Below are 27,841 nucleotides of genomic sequence, written 5' to 3'. Positions count from 1 at the left end.
CAGAGAAGCAGGAGCTCATGGAGAGGAGGGAGGCCGATGTCGTGGCCTTCGCCTCTCTGATTGCACGGCGACAAATTTTGCTAGAGTGGCGGTCGGCATCGCCACCGGGGGTAGCAGCATGGTTGGGTGACCTGTACGACTTCCTGCGGTTAGAGAAGATAAAGTATGAGTTAAGCGGCTCAGCAGGGGGGTTCGAGAAAAGGTGGGGAATGTTGGTGACCGTGTTTGAGGAGCTATTCGTCACGGGGGGGGGTGAAAAGGGAGAAAAATCTGTACAAACTGTACAGTTGATTGTTGGGTAGAATGTTTCCCGGGGTGTTTATTTGCTGTAACCTACTTTGATACAAGTTTGAACAAAATGCATTTAAAAATAAATCCCCCCCTCCCCCCACCCACACCTTTCGGGGATGTAACCAGCATTGTTGTCGGGGTGAGAAAAGGGGAAATAACAGAAAACATACTGAAAAATAAATAAATACAAGTAAACAAGTCTCTGAACAAGAATGCACAGGTCAGTTTCCACACATTCCTTTTCTTCAGAGGAGCGAGGGAGGGAAATCATGCAGCCACAATGTTCTTTATTACTTGAAGGTTTCACAACCTCCAGATCAGCCACATTGGATTGTGCTACAATTCATGTACGGGCAGCTTCTGAAAGATATTGCTTACAATAAAGGGACAATTAGTTAGAGGGCAGTAACCTCATCTTCTCAAATCCACATTCTGACCACTATTCACTTTTTGCCCTTGTCTCCCTCTCCCGATACTTAGACCGAAATTTGCATTGCCCATTGCAGCTGATGAACTTGCAAAATATTTTTAAAACAAGTGGCTTTTAAAAGTCCTCTCTCTCTCTGGTAACGGCCCAAAACCCAGCAAAGTGCCAATCCCCTCCCTTCGCTAAGGACAAAGATTCTGAAAATAGGACAAAATGTTTTGGTTATCTCGGAAGTATAAACGTAAACATTAGCAAGGGTATTCCACAATTTAATGTACCTGTGGTGAAACAGGAAAGTCTTTTGGTGGAGCACTCTGAATTATATTGCTGCTCTGGCTCACAATCAAGCTAGTTCGAGGTGTTGGATGAGAGCTGTTTCAAATAAAAGGAAGGCATGAGCTGGGAACGATTCTTTTTTCCTTTTACACACTCTCAAAATAACCTCACACGGAAGCAAGAATAGTTTCAAAACAATAAACTGGTCAGAAACAAAGCACAGTACATGGTCTGCTGGAAAGTGAATTGTTGCAGCTTAGGTTAGTGGGACTATGGGCTTCTATTCTGCTCATCACACAAGACTCCAATCTCAACCAAACAAAGAAAATCAGAGAGGCCGTTTGTCATAGGATAACAACTCAAGTAAAATTAACCTCGACCCTTACGTTACCTCCTTAGGTAATGGTTCAGAATTTGTGTGCCCCCTCTATTGGTGATTGATTTGGGGGTTGAGTGTGGGACGTTACAAAAGAATTTACATCATCTAGCTAATGCATCAAAAAATCTATTCAATTTTTAAAAAGGCACAGCACAAAACTTTCTCTACATTGTTGAGTGCCATCAATATGTCACAGCAACTCACTCCTATGAATACCTGCATTAAAGTGAAAAAAAGTTCCCCAATTTAACTGGAAACAACATGCACTCTACTCTTCACAATTCAGTCCTTTGTCCCTACTGAGTTAATCATCCAACAGTGTGAATTGGGCAATATTTTAAAATGTTGGATTTACACAGAAATAAACCATTCTATAATTATTTTTATTGCCTTTTCAAATTGTGGGGTGACGGGGCCTGTAAGTGACATCACAGTAAAGCTGTGACCTGATTGGCTGGTTGGGAATCTGTTAAATTTGAAAAAAAGATAATAGTGCAAAAAAAAATCTAATTAACTAGATAGTGGAGTAACTAAACATGAAGGCAGAGATCGATATTTAGCATTTAATTTTACTGTAAAAAATCATCTAGCGTCAGGGCCAGATAGTTAATTGTAATTAACAATAATTCAAGTATTTATTTCAAATTAATTAATTAGTGCTTAAATGTCACTCGGCGGGGTGCAGTGCTCCAACTGTGAGATGTGGCAGATCTGTGACGCTTCCAGCGATCCGGTTAACTACATCTGCAGCTAGTGTAATCAATGGCAGCTCCTCACGTGGTTCGGTTGGAGCAGCAATTGGATGGACTTAGGAGCATGCAGGTGGCGGAAAGCGGCATAGATAGGAGTTATAGAGACGTGGTCACACCCAAGGTGCAGAGAGATGGGTGACCACCAGAAGGGGCAGGCAGTCAGTGCAGGAATCCCCTGTGGTTGTCCCCCTCTCGAACAGATATACCGCTTTGGATACTGTCGGGGGGAATAGCCTATCAGGGGAAAACAGCAGCAGCCAGAGCAATGGCACCACGGGCTGGCTTGATGTTCAGCAGGGAGGGTCAAAGCGCAGAAGAGCAATAGTAATAGGGGACTCTATAGTCAGGGGCATAGATAAGCGCTTCTGTGGATGTGAAAGAGACTCCAGGATGGTGTGTTGCCTCCATGGTGCCAGGGTCCAGGATGTCTCTGAATGGGTAGCTGGCATCCTGAAAGGGGAGGGCAAACAGGCACAGGTCATTGTACATATTGGTACTAACGACATAGGCAGGAAGGGGCATGAGGTCCTGCAGCAGGAGTTCAGGGAGCTAGGCAGAAAGTTAAAAGACAGGACCTTAAGGGTTGTAATCTCGGGATTACTCCCTGTGCCACATGCCAGTGAGCCTAGAAATAGGAAGATAGAGCAGCTAAACGCGTGGCTAAACAGCTGGTGTAGGAGGGAGGGTTTCCCTTATCTGGACCACTGGGAGCTCTTCCGGGGCAGGTGTGACCTATATAAGGACAGGTTGCATCTAAACTGGAGAGGCATAAATACCTTGGCCGCGAGGTTTGCTAGTGTTACACGGGAGGGTTTAAACTAGTATGGCAGGGGGGTGGGTACCGGAGCAATAGGTCAGAAGGTGAAAAGATTGAGGGAGAACTAAGGAATAGGGCCAGTATGGCTGAGGAAGAGCAGACAGGGAGACGTTGCTGAAAACAGCGGGACTGGTGGCCTGAAGTGCATATGTTTTAATGCAAGAAGTATAACAGGTAAGGCAGATGAACTTAGAGCTTGGATTAGTACTTGGAACTATGATATTGTTGCCATTATAAAGACCTGGTTGAGGGAAGGACAGGATTGGCAGCTAAACGTTCCAGGATTTAGATGTTTCAGGCGGGCTAGAGGGGGGTGTAAAAGGGGTGGAGGAGTTGCGCTATTGGTGAGGGAGAATATCACAGCTGTACTGCGGGAGGACACCTCAGAGGGAAGTGAGGCTATATGGGTAGAGATCAGGAATAAGAAGGGTGCAGTCACAATGTTGGGGGTTTACTCCAGGCCACCCTCCAGCGGGAGTTCCCCAATGTTGACTGGGACTCACTTAGTGATAGGGGCTTGGACGGGGCAGAGTTTGTAAGGAGCATCCAGGAGGGCTTCTTAAAATAATATGTAGATAGTCCAACTAGGGAAGGGCCTATACTAGACCTGGTATTGGGGAATGAGCCCGGCCAGGTGGTAGAAATTTCAGTAGGGGAGTATTTCGGGAACAGTGACCACAATTCAGTAAGTTTTAAAGTGCTGCTGGTCAAGGATAAGAGTTGGCCTATGATGAATGTGCTAAATTGGGGGAAGGCTAATTATAACAATATTAGGCAGGAACTGAAGAACATAGATTGGGGGCAGATGTTTGAGGGTAAATCAACATCTGACAATCGGGAGGCTTTCAAATGTCAGTTGAAAGGAATTTAGGACCGGCATGTTCCTGTGAGGAAGAAGGATAAATACGGCAAATTTCGGGAACTTTGGATAACGAGAGATATTGTTGGCCTCGTCAAAAAGAAAAAGGAGGCATTTGTCAGGGCTAGAAGGCTGGGAACAGACGAAGCCGGAATGGAATAAAAGGAAAGTAGGAAGGAACTTAAGCAAGGAGTCAGGAGGACTAAAAGGGGTCACGAAAAGTCATTGGCAAATAAGGTTAAGGAAAATCCCAAGACTTTTTACACGTACATAAAAAGCAAGAGGGTAGCCAGGGAAAGGGTGGGCCCACTGAAGGACAGGGGAGGGAATCTATGTGTGGAGCCAGAGGAAATGGGCGAGGTACTAAATGAATACTTTGCATCAGCATTCACCAAAGAGAAGGATTTAGTGGATGTTGAGTCTGGAGAAGGGTGTGTAGATAGCCTGGGTCACATTGAGATCCAAAAAGACGAGATGTTGGGCGTCTTGAAAAATATTACGGTAGATAGGTCCCCAGGGCCTGATGGGATCTACCCCAGAATACTGAAGGAGGCTAGAGAGAACTTGCTGAGGCCTTGACAGAAATCTTTGGATCCTCACTGTCTTCAGGTGATGTCCCGGAGGACTGGAGAATAGCCAATGTTGTTCCTTTGTTTAAGAAAGGTAGCAAGGATAATCCAAGGTACTACAGGCCGGTGAGCCTTACGTCAGTGGTAGGGAAATTACTGGACAGATTTCTTCGAGACAGGATCTACTCCCATTTGGAAGCAAATGGACGTATTAGTGAGAGGCATCACGGTTTTGTGAAGGGGAGGTCGTGTCTCACTAACTTGATAAGAGTTTTTCGAGGAGGTCACAAAGATGATTGATGCAAGTAGGGCAGTGGATGTTGTCGATATGGATCTTGGTGTACAGGTCCACAAGTCACTGAAAGGGGCAACACAGGTGGAGAAGGTAGTCAAGAAGACATACGGCATGCTTGCCTTCATTGGCCGGGGCATTGAGTATAAAAATTGGCAAGTCATGTTGCAGCTGTATAGAACCTTAGTTAGGCCACACTTGGAGTATAGTGTTCACTTCTGGTCGCCACACTACCAGAAGGATGTGGAGGCTTTAGAGAGGGTGCAGAAGAGATTTATCAGGATGTTGCTTGGTATGGAGGGCATTAGCTATGAGGAGAGGTTGAATAAACTCGGTTTGTTCTCACTGGAACGACGAAGGTTGAGGGGCGACCTGATAGAGGTCTACAACATTATGAGGGGCATACACAGAATGGATAGTCAGAGGCTTTTTCCCAGGGTAGAGGGGTCAATTACTAGGGGGCATAGGTTTAAGGTGCGAGGGGCAAGGTTTAGAGGAGATGTACGAGATAAACCTTTTACACAGAGGGTAGTGGGTGCCTGGAACTCGCTGCCGGAGGAGGTGGTGGAAGCAGGGACGATAGTGATGTTTAAGGGGCATCTTGACAAATACATGAATAGGATGGGAATAGAGGGATACGGACCCCGGAAGTGCAGAAGGTTATAGTTTAGACGGGCAGCATGGTCGGCACAGGCTTGGCTGGGGTCAGAGGAATGGAGGGGTTGGCAGGAGCGGATGAGGTTAAAGGGACAGGGAGGGGTAAGGCCATGAATGGATTGTAAGCACTACAATGAGAATTGGAAATGTGAAGCATTAGTACTCAATGCTAATGGAGATTGTGAGGAAACGCTGATAGGTTAGCAGAATGTCAGGTGGGATAGGATGTGAGCGCTGGAATTTTGGAAGAGATGAAATTTATGGAGGGTGGATTTTGCAAGCCTGTGTAGGAGTGCATTAGAATAGTCAAATACTGAGGTGACAAAGGCAGCAACGAAGGTTTCAGTGGTGGAAAAGTAAGCAAGCAATGTTATGGAGGTAGATGTGGGTGGTCTTTGTGACGAGGAAAATATGGGATCAGAAACTAAGTTTGGGACTGAACAGGTTGCAAAGTGTCTGGTTCAGTTTGACACTGCAGCCAGGACGGAGAATGCATGTCAATAAGACCACTTCTTATTCTTCTAAACTTCAAGCATACAGGCTCAACCTGTTCAACCTTTCCTCATAAGATGACCCCTTCATCCTAGCAATCAGTTCAGTGAACCTTCTTTCTCTGACCTGCCTAAAATGCAATTAGCCCTTTCTTAGGTAAGGAGACTAAGGCCGGGATTCTTCGTTCCCCATTGCTGCGAGAATGGAGCGTCCCCCGATAAACCACATCAAAAGGAGCTAAGTGTTTTCACTTCTTTTTCACAGCCGAAAGCACTTAGTCCCTTTTGATGTGGCGACAGCTGTCAATCTTAGCAAGTGTTTCTAAACATTGTGGTTAGCATCAGAGCAGGATACTTGAGATGCATTCAAGTGTGGAGAGAAAGAGAGATAAACAATTCACCAAGCACTTGTCTCTGGAGTAATAAAACTGTCAATACGCTCGCTAATGCAATGCATTGCTGTGTGAAATTGAATGGAAGATTTGCATTTCAAAGGCTATCAAGAGATTGAAGCTGTGTACTTGGCTTTAGAGGAAGCCTCTGGCACTTATAAAAGCTGCTGCTTTAAACACTTGTGTCTGTGGCAGCAGATGTTCGGGAAGGGTAATTGAAAATGTAGTGATTTTACACTCTATTGCCTGTACTGTACCTCAGCTTTCAGACAGAGGTGACTGATGGGGTCTCTGGTGGATGGGTTCTCTGATGGGGGGTTTGGTCACTCATATGAATACGTGCTCTGTGTAGTGGGGGGGAGGGGGTGACCTATTACTCCCGTGGTTGGGGGGGGGGGGGGGGGGGGGGAGGGAGATGCCCCTACTTGTCAGTGGGGAGGGGCAGGATTTGCCTTGTGGGGGGGGGAGGCCTCTAGACTTCGGTGTTGGGCCGCCCAATCAAAATGGATTCCTTAGAATCCAGAGCTGTCTCCCCCATGCATAAATGAGCATGGTGAAGGTGAGAGACTCGCATACTGGGCCTCAGTCCCAGTGCCAGCGGAGACCAGTCCCGATTCTCCACTGGCAGGGTACTTAGGCTCCAGAAAAGAGAGTCCGGCCCAAAATGGTACTCCAGATGTGGTATCACCACCAGTGTGTCCAACTACAGCAAAACATCCCTACTTCTAAAATCCATTCCCCTTTCAACAAATTCCAACATTCCACTTACATTTCAAATCACTTGCTGTATCTGCAGACTAGCTTTTTATGGTTAAGAACGCCCATGTCCCTCTGTACCGCAAGGTTTTGCAATCTCTCTCTATTTAAATAGCATTCTGCTTTTCTGTTCTTCCTGCCAAAGTGGACACTTTTGCATTTGTCCACCTAATTAATTAATCCTGTCTCATTGCAGATTGCCAGGTCTAGAAAGCCTTCCCTCCGGTTGGCTCCAGAACATTCAGAAGTTGTCCTGAAAACACTATGAACTCACCGTGCAAACTATCTTTGCTGATCTGATTTATCCAATCCCATGTGCAGATTAAAATCACTCAGGATTACTGCGGTTTTTTGCAGATGATCACACTGGTGGAGGGACCGAGAATGAGGGCAGAGATTTAAGGCAATTGGAAAAAGCAATGGAGACATGAGGAGAAACCTTTTGACACAGCAAGTGATTAAGCTCTGGAATGCGTTGTCTGATAGTGTGGTGAGGGAAGGCTCAATTGAGGGATTTAAGAGGGAATTTGATCATTACCTGAAATGGAAGAATGTGCAGGGTTATGGGGGACCAATCATTCAGAAAGCTGGCACAGACACAACAGGCTGGGTAGCCTCGTTCTGTGCTGTAACAACTCTGTGATTGTCCTACTTGTCAAAAGGTAAGTCCATGCTCTGCCAGCTGAGATCTTTCAGTACAGCTGAACCCCATCCAAACTCGCAAACTTTAATGAGAGGAATGATCCAATAAAACAAGAGCCATACATACGTACCTGAGTAAGAATATGGACTCCTTGGAATTAATGTCCAGTGCCCGCTTTGGCTGCAAATCAGCAGGATTTTCTGCACAATAATGGGCAAATGTCAATTTACATTAAAAAAACATACAAAAGAATTTTAAAAAGCTGTCTGAACCCAAAGTTATGGAATTCCCACCTAACCCTCCCCCATTCCGTTTCTCTTATGACACTCCTTAAAACCTTCCACTTTTGCCAAGTTTTTTGTCATCTCTTGTGCCTCAGTGTCAATATTTGTTTGATAACACTCCTGTCCAATGCTTTGGGACATTTTACAAAGCTAAAGGTGCTATATAAATGCAAGTGTATTCAGCCGTGAGCCACGGTTTTGTCAAAGCCTTGGTGTCTATATACACACGAGATAAATAAACAAACGTTACCGGTTGTACATTTTCTGTATAAAATAACAAACACACACGCGCCTCCTAATGTATTCTTTGATTATACATTTGTTTGCTATAAACTCTGTGCCTGTGAGGTGAGGCTGCTTCCCATGAGCTGTCAAACTCGGAGTACTGAAGCCAATCAAGTACCTGCCCTTTTCTTTCAACCTCAGGAATAGCAGTCAACACACCTAGAGTGAAGGTCTACTCTTACATGTAGTTTATATCTAGTACCAGCACACACACACATATATGCACATTCACACCCCGCCTCAAGCAACATGTTGTTCAATGGGCCAATACCTCAACAATCTGATGTAAAAACTTTGCTCCTGTGATACACCACTAACAATATTGGCAGATTTTTGGGATTGTACATGCTTGGGATGATCAACAGAAAATTTCAAAAGACTTGTGCATGCCCAAACTGCACGAGCACATGCAGGAAAAAACAGACAGACAAATAAATTGGTGGCTTTCTGTTGCAAGTTAAAGAAACTCAATGTGGGCAAAATCCAGCTATGCCACCCCTACCATAACTTCCATAACATGGGGCTGAATTCTCCGCCGTCGGGATTCTCCGCTTTGCCGGCAGCACGGGGGTTTCCCACGGCATGGGGCTGCCCCACAATGGGAAACCCCATTGACCGGCCGGCAAAACGGAGAATCCCGACGGCGTGCTGAACCGGAAATCTGGTGCAAGGGGACAGAGAAACCCGTCCATGCTCTTCACAAAGGAATTTGTCAAATCACATTTTCAGGCCATCTGTTCCAAAGAGTGATGACTCTTCAAAAGGAAACAATTGCTGTCCTCGAAACAAATTCTTTCACTGCATAAAAATGCAAAACTACTGCAGATGCTAATTGCCCTTTCCATTTTTATTTATTTACATAGTTTATTTGCCTCCCCGTGGCTGCGTGGGTCTCACCCCCTCAACCCAAAACGATGTGTCGGGTCGGTGGATTGGCTATGCTAAATTGCCCTTTAATTGGAAAAAAATAATTGGGTACTCTAAATTTATGGGAAAAAAAGATAATTTATTTGTATCCCACCCCAACTCCGAATCACAAAAGGCCCTTCGGCCATCGAGCCTGCACCACTGCATGAAAGGCACCTGATCTGCCAATCCCAATCCCATTTGCCAGCACTTGGCCCATAGCCTCGAATGTTAAGACGTGCCAAGTGCGCATCCAGGTACTTTTTACAGGATGTGAGGCAACCCGTCTCTCCCACCCTCCCAGGCAGTGCATTCCAGACCTCTGGGTAAAAATGTTTTTCCTAAAATCCCTCCTGAACACCCGCCCCTCACCTTGAACTTGTGTCCCCCTCGTACCCAACCCTTCAACTAAGGGGAACAGCTGTTCCCTATCCACCCTCCATGCCCCTCATAATCTTGTACACCTCGATCAGGCACCCCTCAGTCTTCTCTGCTCCAGCAAAAACTCAAGCCTATCCAATCTCTCCTCATAACTTAAATGTTTCACAGGCAACATCCTGGTGAATCACCTCTGCACCCCTGCCACAGTGAGTACAATCACATCCTTCCTATAATGTGGGGACTAGAACTGAACACAGTACTCCAGCTGTGGCCTCACCAATGTTGTATAGAACTCCAACATCACTTTCTTGCTTTTGTAATCTATGCCATGATCGATAAAGACAAGTGTACCATATGCCTTTTTCACCACCCTATTAACCTGCCCTTCTGCCTACAAAGATCTATTCACAAACACGGCAAGGTCTTTTCGGCGGCATTTCAGCTGTTGGAGTGGGCGGAGCTACAGAGTCGAGCGGTGAGTGTTTAAACTAGCTGCTTCGCGGATTTGAGCCTTTTCGGCGGGAATTCAGCTGTTGGAGTGGGCGGAGCTACAGAGTCGAGCGGTGAGTGTTTAAACTAGCTGCTTCGCGGATTTGAGCCTTTCCGGCGGGAATTCAGCTGTTGGAGTGGGCGGAGCTGCTTCGCTGCTTAAACAGCGGCCACAGGGTCTCTCGGGATAAATTTGAAGAGTGACATCACAGCAAAGCAGTGACCTGATTGGCTGGTAAGGAAAGTGCTCCAATTAGCAGTAGCTGGGAGAAATTTAACTCTTCGTGTGTTGGTAAGTATTGTGATTGGTAAGTAAAATCTTTATTACTTTCACTTATTCATTATTTGATATTATATTTGGAATCAGTTAAGGTAAAGTGTAAAAATGGCAGGAGATCCCAGACCCGTGTTATGCTCCTCGTGCTCAATGTGGGAATTCAGGGACGCGGCCGATGCCCCTGACTCCTTCATGTGCAGGAAGTGTGTCCAGCTGCAGCTCGTTAGACCGCATGACGGCTCTGGAACTGCGGATGGACTCACTTTGGAGCATCCACGATGCTGAGGAGATCGTGGATAGCATGTTCAGTGAGTTGGTCACACTGCAGATTAGGATTGGTGAGGGCTACAGGGAATCGGTGACCAAAAGGCCGAGAAAGAGCAGGAAGGCAGTGCAGGTGTCCCCTGCGGTCATCTCCCTCCAAAACAGGTATACCGTTTTGGATACTGTTGGGGGAGATGTCTCACCAGGGGAAGGCAGTAGTAGCCAGGCTCATGGCACCGTGGCTGGCTCTGCTGCACAGAAGGGCGGGAAAAAGACTGGGCTATAGTCATAGGGGATTCAATCGTAAAGGGAGTAGACAGGCGTTTCTGTGGTCGAAAACGAGACTCACGATTGGTATGTTGCCTCCCGGGTGCACGGGTCAGGGATGTCTCAGATCGGCTGCAGGACATACTGAAGGGGGAGGGTGAACAGCCAGTTGTCGTTGTGCATCTCGGCACCAACGATATAGGTAAAAAACGGGATGAGGTCCTACAATCAGAATTTAGGGAGTTAGGAGAACAGTTAAAAATAGGACCTCAAAGGTAGTAATCTCAGGATTGCTACCAGTGCCATGAGATAGTCAGAGTAGAAATTCAAGAATAGTCAGAATGAATACGTGGCTTGAGAGATGGTGCAGGAGGGAGGGGTTCAGATTTTTGGGACATTGGAACCGGTTCTGGGGGCGGTGGTACCATTAGAAATTGGATGGTCTACACCTGGGCAGGACTGGAACCAATGTCCTAGGGAGTGCTTTTGCTAACACTGTTGGGGAGGTTTTAAACTAATGTGGCAGGGGGATGGGAACCAGATTAGGAAGTTAGAGGTCAGTAAAGAGGCAGCAACTAAAGCCAGTAAGGTACTAGATAATAAACTCATTGTGATTAAGGGGAAGAGTAGACAGGGAAGAGATGATGAACGCAAAGGGACAGGTGGTCTGAGGTGCATTTGTTTTAAGGCAAGAAGTGTAGCAGGTAAGGCTTGGATTAGTAACTGGGAATATGATGTTATTGGTATTACTGAGACTTGGTTGAGGGAAGGGTAAGATTGGCAACTAAATATCCCAGGGTATAGATGCTTCAGGAGGGATAGAGAGGGAGGTAAAAGGGGTGGAGGAATTGCATTACTGGTCAGAGATGATATCACAACTGTGATTAAGGAGGGCACTATGGAGGATTCGAGCACTGAGGCAATATGGGTAGAGCTAAGAAATAGGAAGGGTGCAGTAACATTGTTGGGACTTTACTACAGGCCTCCCAAAAGCGAGCGTGAAGTAGAGGTACAAATATGTAGACAGATTATAGAAAAATGTAGGGGCAATAGGGTGGTCGTGATGGGAGATTTTAACTTCCCCAACATTGAATGGGACTCATGTAGTGTTGGAGGCGTAGAAAGAGCAGAATTTGTAAGGAGCATCCAGGAGAGTTTTTTTAGAGTAGTATGTAAATAGTCCAACCCGGGAAGGGTCCATACTGGACCTGGTATTGGGGAATGATCCCGGCCAGGTGGTTGAAGTTTCAGTCGGTGATTACTTTGGGAATAGCGATCACAATTCCGTAAGTTTTAGAATACTCATGGACAAAGACGAGAGTGGTCCTAAAGGAAGAGTGCTAAATTGGGGAAAGGCCAAATATAACAAAATTCGGCAGGAGCTAGGGAATGTGGATTGGGAGCAGCTGTTCAAGGGTAAATCCACTTTTGAAATGTGGGAGTCTTTTAAGGAAAGGTTGATTAGAGTGCAGGACAGACATGTCCCTGTGAAAATGAGGGATAGAAATGGCAAGATTAGGGAACCATGGATGACGGGTGGAATTGTGAGACTAGCTAAGATGAAAAAGGAAGCATACATAAGATCTAGGCGACTTAAAACTGATGGAAGCTTTGGAGGAATATCGGGAAAGTAGGACAAATCACAAACGCGCAATAAAGAGGGCTAAAAGGGGTCATGAAATATCTTTGGCTAACAGGGTTAAGGAAAATCCCAAAGCCTTTTATTCGTATATATGGAGCAAGAGGGTAACTAGAGAAAGCATTGGCCCACTCAAAGACAAAAGAGGGAATTTATGCGTGGAATCAAAGGAAATGGGTGAGATTCTTAATGAGTACTTTGCATCGGTATTCACCAAGGAGAGGGACATGACGGATGTTGAGGTTAGGGATGGATGCTTAAATACTCTAGGTCAAGTCGGCATAAGGAAGGGGGAAATTTTGGGTATTCTAAAAGGCATTAAGGTGGACAAGTCCCCAGGTCCGGATGGGATCTATCAGGTTACTGAGGGAAGCGAGGGATGAAATAGCTAGACCTTAACAGATATTTTTGCAGCATCCTTGAGCACGGGTGAGGTCCCAGAGGACTGGAGAATTGCTAATGTTGTCCCTTTGTTTAAGAAGGGTAGCAGGGATAATCCAGGGAATTATAGACCTGTGAGCTTGATGTCAGTGGTAGGCAAACTGTTGGAGAAGATACTGAGGGATAGGATCTATTCACATTTGGAAGAAAATAGACTTATCAGTGATAGGCAGCATGGTTTTGTGCAGGGAAGGTCATGTCTTACAAACCTAATAGAATTCTTTGAGGAAGTGACTAAGTTAATTGATGAGGGAAGGGCTGTAGATGTCATATACATGGACTTCAGTAAGGCGTTTGATAAAGTTTTCCATGGTAGGTTGATGGAAAAAGTGAAGTCGCATGGGGTTCAGGGTGTACTAGCTAGATGGATAAAGAACTGTCTGGGCAACAGGAGACAGAGAGTAGTGGTGGAAGGGAGTGTCTCAAAATGGAGAAGGGTGACTAGTGGTGTTCCACAGGGATCCGTGCTCGGACCAATGTTGTTTGTGATATACATAAATGATCTGGACGAAGGTATAGGTGGTCTGATTAGCAAGTTTGCAGATGATACTAAGATTGGTGGAGTTGCAGATAGCGAGGAGGACTGTCAGACAATACAGCAAAATATAGATAGATTGGAGAGTTGGGCAGAGAAATGGCAGATGGAGTTCAATCCAGGCAAATGCGAGGTGATGCATTTTGGAAGATCTAATTCAAGAGCGGACTATACGGTCAATGGAAGAGTCCTGGGGAAAATTGATGTACAGAGAGATCTGGGAGTTCATGTCCACTGTACCCTGAAGGTGGCAACGCAGGTCGATAGAGTGGTCAAGAAGGCATACAGCATGCTTGCCTTCATTGGACGGGGTATTGAGTACAAGAGTCGGCAGGTCACGTTACAGATGTATAGGACTTTGGTTAGGCCACATTTGGAATACTGCGTGCAGTTCTGGTCGCCACATTACCAGAAGGATGTGGATGCTTTGGAGAGGGTTCAGAGGAGGTTCACCAGGATGTTGCCTGGTATGGAGGGTGCTAGCTATGAAGAAAGGTTGAGTAGATTGGGATTGTTTTCGTTGGAAAGACGGAGGTTGAGGAGTGACCTGATTGAGGTCTACAAAATTATGAGAGGTATGGACAGGGTGGATAGCAACAAGCTTTTTCCAAGAGTGAGGGTGTCAATTACAAGGGGTCACGATTTCAAGGTGAGAGGGGGAAAGTTTAAGGGAGATGTGCGTGGAAAGCTTTTTACGCAGAGGGTGGTGGGTGCCTGGAACGCTTTGCCAGCGGAGGTGGTAGAGGCGGGCACGATAGCATCATTTAAGATGCATCTAGACAGATATATGAACGGGCGGGGAACAGAGGGAAGTAGATCCTTGGAAAATAGGCAACAGGTTTAGATAAAGGATCTGGATCGGCGCAGGCTGGGAGGGCCGAAGGGCCTGTTCCTGTGCTGTATTTTTCTTTGTTCTTTGTCCCTCAGGATTTCCCAGTGTGGTGTCATTCATTGACTATTTCCTTGTCAAATCAAGAAACCTATTTGAACCGACCAGTCAGATATGATTGTTTTTACAACTTGGAATCATGTTTGCTCTCACCCTTTTCTTGAGCATTGCTGGTCAGGGCAGCATTTATTGTCCATCACACTTGTTCCTCAAAAGTAAATTTAAAGGAAGGATTTTGTAAGGGCCTCGAAGAATCCAGCACGAGTTTTAAGGACACAAAGTAATAACATTTATTTACTATAACATATATACATAACAGTAGCAGTAACTTCCCTTGCTACATACTCCTTCCTACTGGTTCCTGAACTGGCCAGCTTTATTTATACTAGGAGTTTACTAGTGGTTTCTCCGCCCCCCTCATTGGGGAAGCTCATACTCCCACAGGATTGTGGGATAGTCATTAGTCCCCAGCCAATGGTAAGTAGGCAGGTTATAACAAAGGAGTTCTCCCAAAATGAGAACTTTTATTTTACCTAATTTGTAGGATTTTTGTTGCTGGTTTCTGTCCATTTGAGGGTTTGATGCTTGCAGGTTTTTATGTCCTCCAGTCTGTTGCAGCTCACCGATGTTGACTGACAACCGAATCCCATTATCACTAAAAATCAGATGCAAGATTTGTGAAACTGTCATTTCTAGACTTAGAATTGCAAAAATGTGTGCAGAATTTGGTTACGCGTTGTACACACACATACTTGTGAGCTCCAATCTTTCAACATGATCCTTGACGTTCAGAATCAAAGGTTAAAAAAAAACCACAGGACGATATCATTTGAGAACTTTAATTCTTGATCTCCACCACCAAAAGCAATTATTCAAAAACTAAATCGCATTGACAAGGGCTGTTTTGGCAAACCGGCTACCTCTGCTCCATCTAATGATGGGGGTAAAAAAAAAAAATCAAAAACTATTGAGGTAGCTTTCAAATCGTTTTTTTAAATGTTGTTTTTAATACACCTGCAATACAGAAAGTAAATTTAACAATTGCATTAAATCTCTTCAAAGTTGGTTTTAATTCCAGTTCATAATATTTGACAGATTTACATGCGCCACAATGACATGAATTTACTGGTATTTGATACACCTAAAATATGTAAAGATAAAAGACTATAAAGAACGGTTTTCAACATCACCCGAGTAACTTGGCACATGGTACTGCACAAAGTTCAGCCATAGCTCCTAAATACTTGGTGATGAATGAAAGCATAATTCCCCCACTAACAGGTTTGTAATAGGCTGTTGATGGGCTTAATTCACTGAAAGTAGTATCGAATTTAGATCAGAGTTGGAGCAGCTTAGAACATATATCTACTGTTCTTCAGCTCCCCCCCCACTCCATTTTTGTTTAACTTATAGGATCAGTTTACTTTATTCTTAACCACAGAATTGGAATGGATTTCAATCCCAAAATTACAAGCGGCTGGGCAGCACTGTAGCATAGTGGTTAGCACAGTTGCTTCACAGCGCCAGGGTCCCAGGTTCGATTCCAGGCTTGGGTCACTGTCTGTGTGGAGTCTGCACGTTCTCCCCGTGCCAGCGTGGGTTTCCTCCGGGTGCTCCGGTTTCCTCCCACAGTCCAAAGATGTGCAGGTTAGGTGGATTGGCCATGATAAATTGCCTTTAGTATTCAAAAAAAGGTTAGCTAGGGTTACTGGGTTATGAGGATAGGATAGAGGTGTAGCCTTCAGTAGGGTGGCTCTTTACAAGAGCCGGTGCAGATTCGATGGGCCGAATGGCCTCCCTCTGCACTGTAAATTCTATGCTCTATGATACTGTGCCTATTATTTGTTTTTAATTCATTCTTGTGATGTGGGCATCACTAGCAATGCCAACCTTCATTGCCCAGCCCGAGTTGCCCCAAGGTGGGGGTGAATCAGCATTGTGAATTACAGCAGTCAGTAAGATGCTCTCAGAATGTTGTTCAGTAGAGAATTCCAAGACTTTGATCCAGAATGGTGTATATGTCCAAGTCATGATGGCATTCGATTTGGAGGTGGCGGGTTCCCATGCCCTTGCTCCACTTATCCTTATACATGGTGGAGGTGTTGCTGAAGAATACTGGGTGAGGTGCTGCAGCGTATGTTGCAGATAGGACACACTGCAGCCAGAATACACCATGGTATGTCCCAATCAAGCAAATAGCTCTGCCCTGGATGGTTTCAATCTTCTTGACTGCGGGTGCTGCTGCATCCATCCAAGCAAGTGTGAGTACTTCAACATACTCCTTACAGTAAGAGGTTTTACAACACCAGGTTAAAGTCCAACAGGTTTGTTTCGATGTCACTAGCTTTCGGAGCACTGCTCCTTCCTCAGTGAAGAGGCTCTGGGGAGTCAAGAGGTAGGCCACCAATCACATGACTCCCAGCCTTTGGTTTGCTGTACTAACCATGGTATTTATGTGATTGATCAAGTTAACGTTTTGATCAATGGTCAACCCTACAAGGTTAATGGTAATGTTAAATCCATTGAATGTCAGCAGCGGGTAGTTGGATCTCTTGTTGAAGATGCTCAATACCTGGCATTTATGTGGTGGAAGTATTACTTCACTACCTGTTAGCCCAAAACTGGATGTTATCCAGATCTTGGTGTATGTGGGTATAAACTGACTCATCATCTAAGAAATTATCTGAACATTGTGCAACAGATCTTATGATGAAGCGAAGGTCATTGACAAAACAGCTGAAGAAAGCTGGACTGTGGATGCAACCCAGAGGAAGCTCTGCAGCCTTGTCCAGGGACTGAAATGAAGGGCCTCCAATAAACACAGACATTTTCCTTTCTGCCACGTATGACAGCAGCCACAGAAGTGTTATCATCCTGATATCCTTTGGCTTCAGATTTATGAGGATGTCTTGGTGTCACGCATGGTGCCTTAATGTAAAGGACAGACGTTCTCCACATCTGAGTCTGAGCCAAAGTTGTACTAAGATCTAAAGCTTAGTAATGCTGGAAGAGGTTAGAATGAGCACCGATGAGCAGTTTATTAGTAAAAGCATTGACAAATCCTTCCATCATTTTGATGATGAGTGATAAAGTGGTGTTGAATTTTTCCTGTCCTTTGTGCGTAGGATATGCCAGAACAATTTCTCATCAAGTTGGATGGATGCTAATGTTGTACTGGAATTGCTTGGATGGGAGTATAGCTAGTTCTAGAGCACAGGTCTTCAACTCCACAGCTGGACTGTTGTCAGCGACAGTCCTCTTTGCCGTACCTCGTACTTTCAGCCATTTCTTTATGTCATGGGTAGGATCAATCAATCAACCGATGGTCATTTGTGCAAGTGGGGAATTGAGGCCGGGAAGGATTGTCCAGTCGGCATTTCCGGCTCATGGTAGTTACCACCATTTCAGCTTGGTCTTTTGCACTCTTATTGAAACATAAACTCCTGAGGGGACTTGACAGGGTGGAGGTTGAGAGGTTGTTTCCCCATATGGGGGAGATTAGAACTCGGGGACACAGCATAACAATAAGGGGTCTCCCATTTAAGACAGAGATTAGGAGAATTTATCTTATCTCAGAGAGTCTTTAACCTGTGGAATTGTCTTCCTCAGAGCGCGGGGGAGGTAGGGCCTTTGAATATTTTTAAGGACGAGTTAGACAGATTCTTGATAGACCAGAGAGTCAAAGGGTATCGGGGATGGGCAAGAAAGGAGGCCATAATCAGATCAATTGTGATCTTGCAACATGGCTCAAGGGGTCAACTGGCCTATCCCTGCACCAAATTTTGTGTGTTCATATATACGGGCTCCGGCATTATTGAGACTGGACATTTTCATGAGCCTCCTCCTCCCATTAGTTGCTTAACTGTGCACCACCATTGGATATGGCAGGGCTGAAGAGCAGTGACATGATCTGCTGATTATGGGATTATTCAGTTTTGTCGATAGCATGTTGTTTTCACCATATAACATGCACATACCATGGGATTATGGTTTCACCAGGTTATCTCCTCATGGTCAGGTATGTCCACTGCTACTTTTGACGTGCACTTTCTCCATTCATTGAACCAGGGTTGACTCTGGCTTGATGGTGAAGGAGTAAGGAACATTTCACACCGCAATGTTGCAAATTCTGCTGCTGTACTATTCTATTTTTAAAAAATATTTTTATTCTCCTTTTTCACATTTTCTCCCAAATTTACACCCAACACTAGTCAATAATCAGTAACGAATGCAATATCAATCCCCATATCAATAACAACAATCCCATCCTCCCACCAAACCCCCAAACATTAGCCATCATGTTAACATAAACAAATGACAAAAAGGAATTTTGTTAATGGTGACAATGACAATGTCACCATTAACACATACAGTCCTCCCCCCAACTCTCCCAACCCCCCCCCCCTCAATGTTCGATGTAACCCAATTCTTGAAAGTGCATAATGAATAACACCCATGAATTGTAGAACCCCTCCATACTTCCCCTCAGTTCAAATTTGACCTTCTCAAGAGTCAAGAATTCCAGCAGGTCCCCCCCCCCCCGCATGCCAGGGCACAGGGTGGAGAGGTTGATCTCCATCCCAACAGGATCCGCTTTTGAGCGATCAACGAGGCAAAGGCTACAACATCTGCCTCCACACCTATTTCCAACCCCGGCTGGTCCAACACCCCAAATATGGCCACCCGAGGGCCCAGGTACTGCTGTTCTATTCTGCTGCCACAAATAAAGCACAGTATCATAGAATTTACAGTGCAGAAGGAGGCCATTCTGTCCATCGAGTCTGCACCTGCCCTTGGAAAGAGCTCCCTACTTAAGCCCACACCTCCACCCTATCCCAGTAACCCCACCTAACCTTTTTTGACACTAAGGACAATTTAGCATGGTCAATCCACCTAACCTGCACATCTTTGGACTGTGGGAGGAAACCGGAGCACCTGGAGGAAACCCACACAGACACGGGGAGAACGTGCAGACTCCGCACAGACAGTAACCCAAGCCAGGAATCGAACCTGGGACCCGGGAGCTGTGAAGCAACTGTGCTAACCACTGAGCTTTAGTATTTCATAGGTGGCCACGTTTGAGCTGCTTGTTCTGTTCTTAATCTAGCCTACTGAGCATGATGGTAGTGTCACACAACATGCTGGGTGTTCTAATGAAGAATCATAAACCTGAAATGCTGGGCTGAATTACATGAGGTGCTGGATTCCAAGCCCACCATGAGATGCTGGATTCCACGCCCACCCATCAGCTCTGTGCTGCAGCCATATAACAGCTAACATTGGATCGGGATTTGGGGGAGTGTTCCGTGGGGGCCTTGTCGAGTGTCAAACAGGCAGACCATGGTGAGAGACGTGAGCGGGCAGGGGTCTGAGAGGTTGTGAGGTTGAGGAGAACCTGGGGGGTGTAAAACCTTGACAACCCCTCCATCCTTCCCCTCAGTTCAAATTTGAGGGACTCTCAGCTTGGGGGCCCATTAAGAAGGATCCTCCCCACCACCAGCCCACATAGGGAAACCTGCTGGGTTGGCTGTTTGACTTTGGCGCCTCCCTCTGTTGGTTACATTTCAGCAGCAATGGGATGAGGTCCTTATGTGGGCCACTGGTATAATTGTGATGGGGCAGCATGCAGGCCACCCACTGGATTTAACAAGCCCCTCGCCTTCAAACCCATTGGTAGGGGGGCGGAAAATCCAGCCCATTTAATTTGTTTCTCTCCATTGATGTTGCTGACCTGGCTGAGTATTTCCAATATTTTCTCGTTCTATTTCTGATTTCTGGCATCTGCACTATTTCGCTTTGGAGGATGTCATTGGGATGAAGGTAGGACTTGACTTCTGCGAGGGAGGTCACTCTGTGACAGGCAGATTGGTGAGGACAAGGACAATTAAAGTATTCCCTAGTTTTGGTTCTCTCGTTGCATACTAGAAGCCCACTGCGGCAGCCACGTGCTCAGGACCCAGCCAACTTGGTCGATGGCTTGGTCACCGTCAGCAAACAGAGATGGCATTAATTTATATGTTTTCTTTAGAAAATACTTTATTGAGGCATTTATAATTTTAACAATTTTAAAAATCTAATTTCAACAAGAACAAAACAATATAACTATCAAACCCCTCAGTAACGGACCCCAGCCAACATGGCTTACACAGACAGTGCCACCTTCCTCAGCCACCCTTCCGTTGGTTTCCTGCTCTTACTCATCCTCCCCGTGCCTCCAGTCGATGAACGGCTGCCACCTCCAAGCAAACCCCTGCAACGATCCCCTCCAGGCGAATTTAATTTTTTGGAGTATGAGAAACCCCGCCATGTCGCTAACACATACTTCGGGGGCTCCGAGTCCCTCCATCCCAATACAATCCGTCTGCGGGCCTCCAGGGAGGCAAAGGCCAGGACATCGGCCTCTCTCACCCATGTGCTTGTGAGTCTTCCAACACCAAAGATCGCCACCTCTGGACTCAGCACCACCCTCACTTGTAATACCTCTGACATGATGTCAACAAATCCCTACCAGAAACCTCTCAGCCTCAGACATGCCCAAAACATATGGACATGGTTCACAGGACCCTCCGCACAGCGCTCACACCTATCCTCCACCTCCTCAAAGAACCTGCTCATCCGGGTCACAGTCACGTGCGCCCTGTGGACCACCTTAAACTGTATCCGGCTGAGCCTGGCTCACGATGAGGATGCATTGACTCGCCTCAGGGCCTCCTCCAATAATCCAGCCTCCAACTCCCCACCTAGCTCCTCTTCCCATTTTCTCTTCACCATCCCTATCGGTGCTCCTTCCCATTCCATCAGTTCGTTATAGATCTCTGAAACCTTCCCCTCTCCTACCCCTGTTCTCGATACCTTATCTTGTCGACCCTGGTGCGGCAGGTGCGGGAAGGTCGAAACCTGCCTCCCCACAAAATCCCTCACTTGCAGATAACGGAACCCATTCCCACCCAGCAACTCAAACTCCTCCTCCAGCTCCTCCAGGCTCAATAAACAGATCTCCAAATCTCTCGATCCCCGCCCGCTGCCACCTCCGAAACCCCCCATCCAGCTCCCCCGGAACAAACCAGTGATTATCACATATTGGTGCCACACCGACAACCCTGGTTTGAATTTATATTTCGGGGTATTAGAAACAATGGGCTCGATTCTTCCACCCCACCCGCCGCAAGAAGGCCACGGGCAAGTCGCGGACAATGGAGAAGTCCATTGACCTCAGACGGGATTCTCTGGTCGCCAGGTGGACGCGTACAATGGCTGTGATCTGGCCAAATTAGAAGAGGCCCATGACAAGCGCATTTAGCCGGATTTTTCACCGAGGCAGGACTTAGTCCCGTTTCAGTAGTTCTGGCGAGCGGAGCTCCTCAGTACAGGAAGAGATAGGGACATCATTTTTAAATGGCGTCCCGATCTCTCAACCCGCCAAAGCAAACCCGAATCTGCCCAAAGCCCAACTCACCTATCAGGGGGTCCTCGGGTCCCCCGTAGCCCACTCACACGTGCAGGGCACCACTGAGCCCGGTCCCCGCTGTGAGGAAAATGCCAGTCTGGCACCTTGGCAGTGCTTGATTAGCACCCTGGTGGCACTGCCAGCCTGGCACACTGGCAGTGTCAAGGGTCAAGGATAGCAATGCCGAAGGGCACAGATGTGCCAGGGTGCCACTCTGGCCAAAGCGCGCATACCTGGGGGCCTCCAATTGCCTGGGAGACCCCAAGTGCCATTCAATCTGGTCCCCATTTGTGGGGCCAGCACTAAACGGCGCTAATCCGAAGTGACGGGGTTCGATCCTAACGCCTCAAGTAGATCAGGAGTGCGCATATTAGAGTGAGATCTTCCTCTAATATGCAGCTTTGCAAAATACTGATCCCACCCACAATAGGTAGGATTCAGATCACAATGTCTCTCGAGATCACATTAGATCTCACGAGGCGTGGAGAGCTGGAAAAGGGATCTCCCAGCATCTACCGGCTGCACCGCCTTTCGGGCGCAACACAGCCGGTAGATCGCCCCACTGTATAGATATAGGTGAGTTTTATTGTGTTCTGTGTAAGACAGGTTTAAACCTTTAGTTAGATTCATGACAAACAAAGGTGCTTGCATTTCTGTGGGTTTGATTTCATTTCAAATGTGCCTGCTTTGTGATTAAAGAGTTGACGACATGAAAGGAAACAAGTGTAAAGAAATACTAGGTTGTTGCTCAGCAACCAGGGGCCACTTTAAGTTCGAAAGACCAATGGAATTAGATTTTAAGGTGGACCCAAAAGTAGTTTGAGTTAGTTAGCTGGAGAGGAAGCATCTCTCACAGACACTGCCAGAAGCAGAGAGGCAGGACAATGGGGGAAGGATAAAAAGCCCAGAAGGTAAAGAACAGATAGTTCTAGAAAACAGAAAATGAAAGAGAAGTCCCTGGAAGACTAAAGTCAAAGGGACAAGGGGAACTGGAAATTGAACACTGGTGTTGTTCATTGAAGTTAAAGAAAGAGGCAAACACCCAGTTAAAACAGAGTTGAAATGTACTGACCTGGTGAAGTTGGCTAAAAAGAAGTCAGACGTCTGAAGTAACCCTAAAGTTGGTGACCTCAGTACAGCCTATGAAGCAGTGGTGCCCTGTTAGCATGGCTGGATACCCGAGAGATTGTATGGAAGCTTGAAGTGGCAATTCAATGCAGAGGAATACTGAAAGAAGAGATGGAAATCCTGGAAATGGATCTGTAGTGAAGTACCTGAGAGAAAAGATTCTAAGATAGATTTTGTCAAGAGAGGAGTTTGGAAACATTTGTGTGGAAATCAGAATTCCAGTGAGACCAGTTGGTGTTAGTGTGATAATCATCTCGGAGAATTTGATGCGGCATCCACAGAAATTGTATTGGGGGGCATCTGCTATGCGATTTCAGAGTGGGGTGTGTCTGACCACAGTTGGTCTGTCGGTTTACTCCCTAAGAACAACACAGTACAAGATATATTCTGTAACTTGCGTTAGCCTTAATAATCGGTGTACATTTATGAAAATATAGGTGGGGTGAAGGAGTATTGATATTATTGTCAAACTTTTCAGGTTTAATAAATGTTTTATTCTTTTGTTAAAAGCTAATTGGCAGTCCTGTGACTCTGTTCATCCAGGTCACTAAAAAAAAAACTAAAGCTACAGTCTATTGAGCCAGGGTTCCATTCTGGGATTTTTCTGTCCAATTGTAACATCATATAATCACTGACACAATCTTGATGACAGACGTTAAAGTTCCCCATCCAGTATACATTCTGTACTCTGAAACCTTGTCCTTTATATAAACAGAATTATTAGCTGTTGGCTATGCAATAAGTATTGAAATCAACCATGTAGCATGGGCAAATAACATTTGTGAACGAGATGGATTTTTACAATGTTTTTATTCGCATTTCTGTTGCTAGCCCCAGATTTCTTGAATTCAACTCAGCAGAATAGTAAGAAAGTAAGTGTGCAGGTACAGCAAGCAGTAAAGAAGGCAAATGGCATGTTGGCCTTCGTAGCAAGAGGATTTCAGTAAAGGAATAGAGATGTTTCACTACAATTGTATAGGGCATCGGTGAGGCCACGTCTGGAGTATTGTGTACAGTTTTGGTGTCCTTATCTGAGGAAGGATGTTCTTGCCATGGAGAGAGTGCAGCAAAGGTTTACCAGGCTGATTCCTGGGATGGCGGGACTGTAATATGAGGAGAGACTAAAGTCGGTTAGGATTATATTCATTGGCGTTTAAAGGAGTGTGAGAAGATCTCATAGAAATTTATAAAATTATAACAGAATTAGATAGGGTAGATTCAGAAAGATCCCAAGGTGGAGTCCAGAACCAGGGGCCATGGTTTGAGGATAGGGGGTAAACCTTTTAGGACTGAGGTGAAGAGACATTTCTTCACCCAGAGAGTGGTGAATCTGTGGAATTCACAACAACAAAAAGTAGTTGAGGTGAAAACATAGTGCAATTTCAAGAAGGAATTAGATATCACTCTTGGGCTAAGCGGACCAAGGGATATTTTTTTTTGGGGGGGGGGGGGGGGGAGAGAAATCAGGGTATTGAACCTGATGATCAGCCATTTTTTTTTTTTTAAATGTATTACTTTATCAGAGTTACAAAGCCAGAGCTCAGAGTGTGGACAGTTTCAAACCCCAAATCCAGCTCCTTGCCTACTCCAAAAATGAATTCAAATTGAATCCAATTCATGGTCCCCACAAGAGAGACATACCAGATCCAGGCATTACACCTGATCTCATGCTCATCTAGGCCAAAAGGCCGAGAAGCAATTGATGATCAACCATGATCATAATGAATGGCGGAGCAGGTTCGAAGGGCTGAATGGCCTCCTCCTGCTTCTATATTCCATGTAAGATGGGATTTGAGTTTCCAATCTTTGGGGTTTCTAGCTGACATAACTTGTGGAGTTTCAAATATAATGGGCACCATACATAACTGAATTTAGAAATCCATCTATCTGGCTACTGGTAGCTTTTATATACACAGTGTGTCTTTTCTGATCATTCTCATCCCCATGAGAGCTGCATTACTCTGAACCATATCTCTTCGAAATGTCAAACTGGTACTCAAGCAGATACAACTCAGACATTCCCTTAACAATTACAAGATTTCCTGGATTTGAATATCTGGCTGTCCTACACAATCATATAAATCACATAATCTATATTAATTTGAAAGTATTCTGGCTTCATCTTTAAACTTTGCTGAGGACGGAAGAAAATTGTAACATTTGATTCAAGTCAAGCTCGGGACAGGATTGTGACTTGCAAGTTTCTTTTTTTAAAACTCTTTACTACTGACGCCTGAATTAAAAGGGACATCTACAAGGCCAAAACAACATAAAACTGCTTCATGTTTGTGCCGATCCACTTTTCATTTAAATTTATGAACCTCATCATGAGTATATTTAGAAAGAGTGTCAGTTTTTTTTAAAGATCAGAAATAAGCTGTGGCAAATCGTTTCAGCTTAAAATCTATCTTTATGGGAAAGAGGTTTGAGGTTTTACCAGAACCTTTGAGAGAACTGTGGATATGAACATACATATCAGCCCCTAAAACTCAAGTGATTATCAAGAAAATAGCTCTCTGGTAAAAACAGACCTGTACCATTATTTACCAGATTGTCCTATTATGTGCTTGTTTCTGTATTATTTACATGCAGTCCAAAAGGAATTTCAACTTTCTATTTTGAATATCTTAAACAAGAGACTAAAATCAGCACCCTCCCATGTAAAGAGATCAGTTTATTTAGAATGGATATGAATGGTTCAATCAAGCCTCAGAAAATAGAACAGTACGAAGTCTTACAACACCAGGTGAAAGTCCAACAGGTTTGTTTCGATGTCACTAGCTTTCGGAGCGCTGCTCCTTCCTCAGGTGAATGAAGAGGTCTGTTCCAGAAACACATATATAGACAAATTCAAAGATGCCAAACAATGCTTGGAATGCGAGCATTAGCAGGTGATTAAATCTTTACAGATCCAGAGATGGGGTAACCCCAGGTTAAAGAGGTGTGAATTGTACCAAGCCAGGACAGTTGGTAGGATTTCGCAGGCCAGATGGTGGGGGATGAATGTAATGCGACATGAATCCCAGGTCCCGGTTGAGGCCGCACTCATGTGTGCGGAACTTGGCTATAAGTTTCTGCTCGGCGATTCTGCGTTGTCGCGGGTCCTGAAGGCCGCCTTGGAGAACGCTTACCCGGAGATCAGAGGCTGAATGCCCTTGACTGCTGAAGTGTTCCCCGACTGGAAGGGAACATTCCTGCCTGGTGATTGTTGCGCGATGCCCGTTCATTCGTTGTCGCAGCTTCTGCATGGTCTCGCCAATGTACCACGCTTCGGGACATCCTTTCCTGCAGCGTATGAGGTAGACAACGTTGGCCGAGTCGCACGAGTATGTACCGCGTACCTGGTGGGTGGTGTTCTCACGTGTAATAGTGGTATCCATGTCGATGATCTGGCACGTCTTGCAGAGATTGCCATGACAGGGTTGTGTGGTGTTGTGGTCACTGAAGACTGGGTAGTTTGCTGCAAACAATGGTTCGTTTGAGGTTGCGCGGTTGTTTGAAGGCAAGTAGTGGGGGTGTGGGGATGACCTTGGCAAGATGTTCATCGTCATCAATGACGTGTTGAAGGCTGTGAAGAAGATGACGTAGTTTCTCCGCTCCGGGGAAATACTGGACGACGAAGGGTATTCTGTCGGTTGTGTCCCATGTTTGTCTTCTGAGGAGGTCGGTCCGGTTTTTCGCTGTGGCGCGTTGGAACTGTCGATCGATGAGTCGAGTGCCATATCCCGTTCGTACGAGGGCATCTTTCAACGTCTGTAGATGTCTGTTACGCTCCTCCTCGTCTGAGCAGATCCTGTGTATACGGAGCGCTTGTCCATAGGGGATGGCTTCTTTAATGTGTTTAGGGTGGAAGCTGGAGAAGTGGAGCATCATGAGGTTATCCGTAGGTTTGCGGTAAAGCGAAGTGCTGAGGTGACCGTCCTTGATGGAGACGACTGTGTCCAAGAATGCAACTGAATTTGGAGAGTAGTCCATGGTGAGTCTGATGGTTGGATGGAACTTATCAATGTCATCGTGTAGTCGTTTCAGTGATTCTTCGCCGTGGGTCCGGGTAAGCGTTCTCCAAGGCGGCCTTCAGGACCCGCGACAACGCAGAATCGCCGAGCAGAAACTTATAGCCAAGTTCCGCACACATGAGTGCGGCCTCAACCGGGACCTGGGATTCATGTCGCATTACATTCATCCCCCACCATCTGGCCTGCGAAATCCTACCAACTGTCCTGGCTTGGTACAATTCACACCTCTTTAACCTGGGGTTACCCCATCTCTGGATCTGTAAAGATTTAATCACCTGCTAATGCTCGCATTCCAAGCATTGTTTGGCATCTTTGAATTTGTCTATATATGTGTTTCTGGAACAGACCTCTTCGTTCACCTGAGGAAGGAGCAGCGCTCCGAAAGCTAGTGACATCGAAACAAACCTGTTGGACTTTAACCTGGTGTTGTAAGACTTTGTACTGTGCTCACCCCAGTCCAACGCCGGCATCTCCACATCAGAAAATAGAGTACAAAGAAGAATGATGCTGGGCATGGGGAAAGGTACAAGGAAGAACTACCCACTAACCCTTCAACACGTAACTACCCCTCCCAACCCGACGACCCCTCTAATCCCGCAAACTGATCCAACTACCCCTCCAGACTATGCTAAGTATGCTAACCCCCCACTACCATCTACAACTCAACTACCCACCTGGTACTCAATCCATCTGCCACATTACCCACCTACCCATCCATTCCTTCATTCACTGACAGTCACACTGGACATTTAAACTTGCCTTCCGGCAGAAAAGGGGGTGTTCCGACCATCCCCTCTGTGCGATGCCGTTCTCCGATGGACTCGATGCTCTTCATTTCCGGATAAACCGGGCTCAGAAGTCCCAACCAGAAATGTGGGGCTGCGCAATAAATGAGGTATGGGCAAAGGCACTGTGGCACAGTGGTCGGCACTGTTGCTTCACAGCACCAGGGACCCAGGTTCGATTCTGGCCTTGGGTTGACTGTGTGGAGT

General features: G+C 45.8%; 1 protein-coding gene across 5 annotated transcripts in view; it reads right to left on the bottom strand.

The window, feature by feature from the left end:
* The window catches only part of ulk4 (unc-51 like kinase 4), a 633,709-nt gene that overhangs the window by 566,427 nt on the left and 39,441 nt on the right, over positions 1–27,841 (bottom strand). For all 5 annotated transcript variants that reach the window (XM_072510060.1, XM_072510064.1, XM_072510062.1 and 2 more), the window contains 3 exons: positions 14,792–14,913; positions 7,732–7,801; positions 997–1,090 (listed from right to left, as the gene is read on the bottom strand). In XM_072510060.1, coding sequence (XP_072366161.1) covers positions 997–1,090; positions 7,732–7,801; positions 14,792–14,913 — 286 coding nt within the window. The remainder of the gene's footprint in view (positions 1–996; positions 1,091–7,731; positions 7,802–14,791; positions 14,914–27,841) is intronic.

This window comes from Scyliorhinus torazame, chromosome 6, assembly GCF_047496885.1.
Source record: "Scyliorhinus torazame isolate Kashiwa2021f chromosome 6, sScyTor2.1, whole genome shotgun sequence".
Classification (NCBI taxonomy): domain Eukaryota; kingdom Metazoa; phylum Chordata; class Chondrichthyes; order Carcharhiniformes; family Scyliorhinidae; genus Scyliorhinus; species Scyliorhinus torazame.
Note: the sequence above shows the minus strand (reverse complement) of the source record. Positions and strands in the feature narration are given on the sequence as shown.